This window comes from Lipophrys pholis (genome assembly GCF_963383615.2).
Source record: "Lipophrys pholis genome assembly, chromosome: 2".
In the NCBI taxonomy this organism is placed as follows: domain Eukaryota; kingdom Metazoa; phylum Chordata; class Actinopteri; order Blenniiformes; family Blenniidae; genus Lipophrys; species Lipophrys pholis.
Genome location: NC_137636.1, coordinates 6,716,657 through 6,725,562, shown reverse-complemented (window position 1 = coordinate 6,725,562; position 8,906 = coordinate 6,716,657). Strand labels below are relative to the sequence as shown.

Genomic DNA, 8,906 nt, shown 5'->3' with positions numbered 1-8,906 from the left:
ACGTTTACATTATAGGTAATGAAAGTGTTGCCGGTGTACAATATGCTCACATGTGGTTGTGATACTTTTCTAAATGGGGAACCATCAAAACCCATCTCAGAGTAGAACTTTGAGAGGAGGAGAGTTTGTGGGATGGATAACACAAATGATTTTTTTTTTGAGGGATACTTTTCTATTTTTAACAGAAAATCTACTAACCAGCAACTCTTATAAAATACAACAAACATGGTTATTCAGGACTGGTCCAACAGTGAGTCGACATTAAGATTTTAGAATTGATTTCAGAAATTATCAATCGAGTTTCAACTCAATGAAAACAAAGTCACAGATCATCAAGACTCATCAGCTATACAATCTCATAAGAAGAGGACTGGGCTTCTTTACTCTCCTAACTGACGTCACATTCTCATGTGAACTCCAGGGGGAAAAAGATGGATGGGTGGCACTACCTCATGTAAGCGGGGGTTTCTCTGCAACCAGCAACAGGGTCCATAACATTATATAAGCATCAAAGGTGTACATTCACACAATGCTGCTCATTTCATTGATAGGCTACTAAATCCTGGATTTTAGGTTGAACTTTTTCTCTGTTCTGTCCCAGTTGTTCAATGATCTCACTCTGGAAACTTTGCTCAGCATAAAATCAGTCACGATCACAACATGGAGGCATTAGCATCATTATTATGGAACGAAAACAGGCCAAAGCTTTGAGCTTTTCTGGCTCTCACTGCAGTAATACATAAAACATGCAGGCCATCCGTCATTGTATTGGCTGACTTGGGGCCAGTTCAATGCAGGACTATAAAAACTGATAATTTTTTTCCCAGTGTGTCAGCCCCTTTGTTCATTAAACGTATGTCTGAATGAAAAACATCTTAAATGTGCAAAGAGACAAGTTCAAATATGAAAAAGGGGTGAGGCTGAGGACACTGGCTACTTAGGGATTCCGATAAAGCATACTGTGGTCATTACCATCTGGAAAAATGACCGAAATAACACTTAGTGAAACCTAGTGGTAAGACTAGGGCTTAGTTTGCTGTAAAATAAGTGGATATGTACGGAGCTGCTTTGGCTTCTCAGTCAGACCATTTTTATTGGAGAGGAAATTGAACAAGCTGCAGTTCAAGTCTGATTGTCTGGACATCATCATTTATGCCTGAAGTGTAATTAAGGGAAAAGGCATAGAGGGCAGATTGGTGTGTTGTAGATTTGATACCTGTGACTACAAATACTTTGCATTTGTGAAAGAAACCATTAATTTAAGAATGAAAAGTCATTTTATATCAAAGCCTTTAAGATTTTCAGCAATAAACTACTGTCAGGTCTTCACACAGTTGGAAAGGCTTTACAGTTATTGAGTGTTCTGGGTGAAGTGGGTATCGACGAATGAATGGGTTTGTAGCAGAGTTGGCAAAAATATTCTTATAAGTAGAAATGTAAGAAAGTACTGGTTCTGAAATGTACTGTATCTAACCTCATCAATCAAAAACAAAATTAGTTTCTATTCTATTCTATTCTATTCTATTCATTTAGTTTTTTTTACTTCCTGGACCCCTGATTAGCTGAATTGTTTACCCATTTTAAAAACTGGATTGCTTTCATTAAGTGACAAACTCATAACCTTTAGCATTGCTTTGCAGCGAGTTAGGATGTGTCTCATGTCTGAAATGAAAACATTATAACATTAATGTTTTAATTTTATAAGGAAAACATTATAGCATTAAAACTTCCCTAAAATTGTCCATCCTTCGACCCCATCCACTTAAAATCCTGTTTGAGGGGTGCAAATATGTTTGTAAGATTGTGTTTATTGCCAACTTGTTGCGTTGAGTGAATAAAGAAGTATAAACATTTATGCACTTCTCTCAAGAAAGTAGAGGTGTCTGATGAATTATGGGTGTAATAAATGAGCCAGTCTGTGGTTACTTTGCTTAGAAAGAAGGAAACATTTGACTTCTATTAAATCCTAATTTATTAGGAATGGAGGTGGGAATGTGGGGCGGTGGGTGATGCTGTGATCTGTTTTGACAGAAAAGTGGTAACTGAACTTTGTTACATGTCAGAAAACTATTCAGCTCACATGAAACAGATAGATCGATGAGCAGAGACTGTAATCCTCAGGGTGTTATGTTTTCATCTGGATATATTTGCGGTGTCAAATAAGTCAAACATCCATTTATCATCTCCAACTACTTTATTCAAAAAGAGGCCATAGCGAATTGGAGCCCATTCCAGCTGGAAATATGGGTGAAAGGCAATGACATAGTTCTCCAGTTCATCAGTTTGTTCATAAACTTGTCATTTACAGAAGACAGAGCTGCTCTTTGCAAAATAAAGAGATGATGGAATAAAGCAGACGCAGCTTCTGTGTAATTGTGTTCACTTACGCATAAGATGAACGCACATGTTGCAGCATTTATCACATTTTTGTGTGAGTATGACAGCTGAGTGAGTGAGAGTTTGTCCAATGGAGACTGTAAATTGAATATCTTTGTGGTGACTGGAGTGAAGAAAATTGTATGTGCCTTTGAGGCATTTTTGGAAGTCACACCACCTCCATTACGCTGTCTAAAAAGTAAAAGCGCCAACTCTGACTTGCATTAAGATTTGCGGCCCGGGTGATTAACATGCACAGATCCTTGGAGCTAACTCATGTGGAATAGATTATGATGTCAATGTGGAGCATGAAGAGCATTAATGTAAAGCACAGCTCTGCGAAGCGCTAACTTCCTCCCAAGAGGAAAGAGGAAGCTGGACTACAGGTGGATCAGTTGTTGAGTGAGTAATGCATCGACGCATACAGAAAAAGGAATAAGCAGAGTGCTGACGGGTTGAGTATGATTCAGAAGGTGTGATGGAAACGTGCAGCTCGGTTTGGGTACATTTGCTCATAGGTCAGCGCAGCAGCAGACATGAGCGGAGCCGTCTGAACCAGCCACAAACTGCCATGCTCGGTGCTTAGTGTTTTGAAATCACATCTAGATTTTACAAACAGATGAAAAACAGACACATACATACATACATACACAGAGATAAATATACACAGTGAGAGATGATATGAACAAAATGACGTCAAAGAAGAAAAGAGTGAAAGTAAGGGAGAAAAATCAAAGTTAAAACAACCCAAAATAGATGTAAAATGACCAACATGAGATGGAAAACAACCACAAAATGACAATAAACTGAGAAATCTTCATCATTTAACAACAAAGAGAATGTGAACTAGGCCCCTACGTTACATCTTTACCGTAAAGCTGTAAACCAATCCCGAAAACCAACACCACAAATACACAATACACAATAAACAACCACAACGTGACGAGCAACTGTCATGAACGGAAAAAAAAAAGAAAGCTCCAAAAGAGACAAACATTTCAAGACAGACGCACAAAAACAGTGAAAGGAGACAAACATAGCAACCACAATGAGGATTGAGATAAAAGAAACAAAGCCAACAAAAAATCGTTTTATAAGATTTACAAAGAAAATCACATAATGAGCAAAAAGACCACAAAGACGAGAAAGCAATATTTATTTGCTCTCCAGGAGAGGTGGGAGTGTGTGCCCAAGGGCCAGTTGCTGAGCAGCAGAGATCCTGGTTTCACAACCAGCTCCCTTTACAACCTGTCGTCATGATCTGACTCCACACACACACTTACTGTCCATCTCTGCTGTGGTTTATCCTATTCAATTTTGTCATGTAAAACATTAGTTTCCGAGTGAAAAGCAGCTTTGATGAAATAACAAACTACCAGCTGAAGATGAGGTGATGCAGTGTGTCACACTCTCGTGCTCTTACAGTGTATTATCCGACCCCGTCTCACAGCACTTGGTGTGTATTACCTCTGCAGGACGATCAGTACAACGCCGTACCTCTGGGGTCTGCTCAGACATTTAAACATGATGCTGCGAAGCATAAATGTGGAATGAGCAAATTATAGAGGAGATCCGTCTGATATGCATCAGTTTTTCCACCATTTACACACAATGAGGCAATGGTGGCCCGGAGAGCGGCGTTTCCTTTGTGTGTGTGTGTGTGTGTGTGTGTGTGTGTGTGTGTGTGTGTGTGTGTGTGTGTGTGTGTGTGTGTGTGTGTGTGTGTGTGTGTGTGTGTGTGTGTGTGTGTGTGTGTGTGTGTGTGTGTGTGTGTGTGTGTAGGGCTCAGCCAGATGATGTCATGGCCATTAAGGAAGTTTCAGCTATAAAAGAAACCATTGAGCTCAGTGTCACTTTCAGTGAAGTCACTTCGCAATGTTCCATCACTCGGGGAGGAAAACAAGATGCACGCTGACAGTCACGCTCATCATCCGGGAGAGAGATACAAATAAAAAAAGAGGTAGAAGAAAACAACCAAATAAATTAGTCTCCCATGCCAATTATTGGAGACAAAAAAACAACCTTGAATTGACTGTGTCAAATTGCCAAATTACAGCAGTGAAAATCTACATGGTAACAAGGAGCAACAAACAAACAACAGCATGGCTGAATTAAAAGCGATAAGGATAATTTAAGGGGGGAAGTTTCAATCCGGTCCCGCAGCTTCCAGCATTCTTCTGGAAAACAGAAACCTTTGCTACTGAAGAAGGCTTATTATTCTCATTGACTCGGATTAACTCAGTTTAAATCCTCTAAATAGTGCCTGCAGGGGAACCTGTGAAAACAATCAGATCCACACTCTTGAACTGAAGAGGTTAAAAAGCTGTATATTTCAAATATGAATTATTTTATTGATGTGATGTTGAAATGAAAATAAAACTGCTTTGAATCAATCTATTAAATTTCAAATCTGTAGATATATTAACATCTCTTCTCTATCAAATTTTATTCAACTTTATTTAACTTGAAAGTGATTTTAAGACTTGAATTCACATTGTTACCGTGATCACTGGTTTCACAAGCAAACTGACGCAATTTAAATATTTCTACAAGGAGTTTACTTTCTGCGTTTAACATTTGCTCCTAGTTTTCCAGAACTTGTGCTGTTTTTTTGGAGTTAAAACGGTTGTAAAGTTGTAGAGCTGCTGTCTCTCTGTATCCCGCTTACCGAGCAGCTTGAGCATCGTCACAGGAACATTATCTCATTAAGACAACCTATCTCATTAAGGCGGCCACAGTCGAAGACTAATGTATGATGTTCTGTCTGAAGTTGCTCATTACTGTTTTTCCAAACACAGTAAAGTTATTTCATGACTTTTTTTCAGACGTAGTGAAGAGCACTGAGAACTTGGACAGTTACTTATTGTCGGTTTTGTGCACGGCTGTAGGTCACATGGTGGTGTAGTGGTCAAACCAGGACCTTGTATGAAGTTTGCATGTTCTCCCTGTGCAGGAGTGGCTTTTCCAGATTCCACCCACAGTCCAGAAACATCTAATAGAAACATCCAATTTTCTTGCAGGTGTGAATGTGAGCGTGTGTCTCAGTGTTTATGTCCTGTGTTGGACTGTTAACATGTAAACTGCCTCTGCCTATAGTAAGTTGGGATTGGCTCCAACTCCTCTGACTGCCTACATAAGATAAAACAGTAACACGTTTACCTTTAAGTTCCTCTTCATAATTGTAACACCAGTGGTTCGAGATCAAAGTTTGTATGGCATTATATCTTGGTGCACGTGTGTGTGACTGACACGTGCTATAGTCCATATCACCTTCTGCACTTTTCACACCTTTTTAGACGATCTTGAAGATGGTATGAAGAGTAAATATGGTGGTTAGTAAGGATGCGAACATCATGTTTTCTGTATCATGATTTTTCCACGACTACATTGTTTGTCTACACCTGCACAAATAGGTGCAATTTGAATTAGTTCCCCCTCAAGGTTTAAGTTTAAGACGCCTTCGGGGCTCGTCTTTTGTAGACACTGTTGATGAGGTGTTAATAACCTTATATAGCGTTTACATTATAGGCAATGAAAGTGTTGCTGGCGAACAATATACTCACATGTGGTTGTAATATTGTGTCCATGGTTACAAGTGGGAAAGTCCAAACCATTAAAACACCTCTCAGAGTAGAGCTATAAGAAACTGACTGGAGAGGCTTTGTAAATATAAATGAGTGAGATTTATGTTTTATTTCCACTTTTTATATAATAACTTTTTGTTCCCAGGCATGTTCTGAGTGTAATTTAGCTGTTGGGCATTCTTCTGTTGGGGAAACTTGCAGCAGATTTCTTTAAAAAAAAAAAATTCAATAAAGAGTCAATCTAGGTTTCCTACATCAATTTAGGTGCAACAACTTCCCTCTCATTGTTTTTACGATGGAACATTTTTCCTCTCCTACTAGAGATATTGAATCTAAATTTAGACAAAGGTGATAGATCGGCAGAGGCGGTAGGACGGGAAAAGTGAGAAGTCTAGTTCAGCCAAACTGCACCATGTCACCTCTAAATCATTCAAAACATACACCTCGTTAGGATTTGAATAATCTAGGCAGCACATATAACAAGAAGGAAAGAACCTAATTTGGATGTTTATGCATTGTGTTTCATGATTTCATGACTTTATCATTATTATCATTATTATTATTATTATTATTATTATTATTATTATTATTATTATTATTATGATTCATAGATTGTGAGATGATAGTTAATAAAAAGTTGAGTTAGAGGCAAAACTACGTTTAAATAATAAAGTGATATTATTGGAAATGTATAATTTTTTAATCATTAAAATGCTTATTAGAAATGCGGATCACATGTTTACAATCATGAATCACCTGCAGTTTTGAATTTCAATTGAACGTTGTGACCGATGATGTGTGATCACCACAATAAACAAGTAACTGTTCCTACACTGATATTCTCCTCACTCTCCTGATGCCTGAGGCCAAACCAACCAGGCTAAACTACAAATTACATGTCAGATTGTACCGGATGATGATCCTCTCTGCATGTTTACAATGTCTCTGAGCTCCAATACGTCGAAAATCAAATGAAATGGTTTATATCTTAAAAAAAAATGGTATTAATTATTAATGACAAAGGAAGAAAATCCTTGATTTATTATTTAATAAAAAAAGAACATAATTCACATGTCTGGTAATAGAAATATAATAGGTTGCAGTTTAGTTCATGCCAAATATACAGTCCCACACTGTTTAATGTGACATGATATATTGACCAGACACTTCACAATATCTAAAAATATCACAACAACTACAAGTTTTGTTTGCAGTGTGACTGGTAGCTTTCATATAATCAGTAAATGTTTTGGGATTTGGTACCTATACTGGTGAGGTTTCACACTTTTAACCATAAAATGAGTGTGGAAAAATGTCCATACAAGTTAAATGTTTCAATACTTTAAATATTAGAAACTAAAGACAAGTACTGCAAGTATTGCATTAAGGTGTATACTTGCACAGATTAGATACTGTTTCAGTATTTTGTAATGGCAGATGAATATGTGCCATGTTTTGACATTTTTGTCAGAATTTCCAAATGCATAATGCATACTCCCACTACAAAATAAACACTGCAATCATTTTGTTTTGAAAGCAGATGAGGCTTTGCAGCATGCTGCAGGAGCTCTGAGGCGATGTGATGTGTGCATAGTTTTTTTTTAGTTATGCTTTTCAAGTCTGCATCTGCAACTTAAGCTGCAACAAGTTAAACAAAATAATGAAGTAAGAAACAAACACTTCTACGGTTTTCACCTCTAAAGAAAATATCCCTGCTTCAGCAGATTTTAAATGCTTCACACTTCAAGTCCCATTCACCCATTCACACACACCAGTGATGACGGCCACTATGCAGAATGCTGGATTCTAAAAGGAGGAAGATGGGATGCAGTGTCTTGCCTAAAGTCACTTCAACATTTGGACAAAGGGACAGAGGGGGAATCAAACCACTGCACCTGGCAGACAACCAAATCAAGCCACCTGATTCATCCATTTAGCTGCACTTTAGACTTGGTTTCTGGACTAATTGTGTTACATTATTCCAGTAAATCTGTTCTATTGCTGAGTTTCTGAGCAAAGCAGTACTGATTGAACAGTGAAGGTAAAGAAGCAGCGATCATCATGTGTTAAAAACATTTTCCTCCCACCTGATGAGGTTCTGCAGCAGCTGCCTGCTGGAGCTTCTCCTCCTGATGGACTCTGACATGCTGGACTGGGCTGCTGCCTGGTCCGTGGTCCGGGCTGTGATCCTGGTCCACAAGTCTCAGACCTTTCCTACTGCTGCTCTCCTTTTCTTCTTCTGTCCCTGCAGCTCGTATTGCACCCCCCCCCCCCCCTCTCTCTCCTCTCCTCCCTTCGCTCTCCCCCTTTCTGTTTAGTCACAGCTCTCTCCTCCCTCCATGTGGTTTTCATTGAAGCATTTTGACTCCCCCTCCTCTCACACTCTCACCCGAACAAGGGGTCATGTGACTCTCCCAAGGGGGGAATGTAAGATGATATCTTAACGGTGGAGATGTCACAATGTTTTCAGCATGTATGGATCGCATCCTGTGAGGGAAGAATCATAATATGAGGCAATCAGTGTAACTCTGTGTTTATATATACAATCATGTCTCTAAACATGGAGGCATTCTGTTGGTACAGACATGAAGGAAGCTTCTGCCGGCTGTTATTCCTCAAATAACTGTACAGAAATCTCAAGTTTGAAAATGTGTTACTTTCCATCTGTTCACTTTATGAATGAGAATCTATAGATATGTTACATACTTCATACTTCTCCAGACAACCTTAATAATGTTAAATAAACAAACACTATTGTGATATGTTAGGGAAGTTGCTATTACTGAAGTTTGTGTGAGTAGTTGAAGAGCTACACAACTGTAGGCTCTTTCATTGTTCTAGCTACTAACCATAAGCTGTTGTCATCAGGGTTCTTATTTCACTAAACTCCTGTTTACTGCAGGCAGCGTGGCTGATCCAACCTGAAGATGTCCCACTGTGAAGAAT

General features: G+C 38.7%; 1 protein-coding gene across 1 annotated transcript in view; it reads right to left on the bottom strand.

The window, feature by feature from the left end:
* The window catches only part of lsp1a (lymphocyte specific protein 1 a), a 29,722-nt gene extending 21,421 nt beyond the window's left edge, over positions 1 to 8,301 (bottom strand). The window contains exon 1 of the mRNA XM_080458251.1: positions 8,048 to 8,301. Coding sequence (XP_080314377.1) covers positions 8,048 to 8,106 — 59 coding nt within the window. The 5' untranslated portion in view covers positions 8,107 to 8,301. The remainder of the gene's footprint in view (positions 1 to 8,047) is intronic.
* Between the last annotated feature and the right edge of the window lie 605 nt (positions 8,302 to 8,906).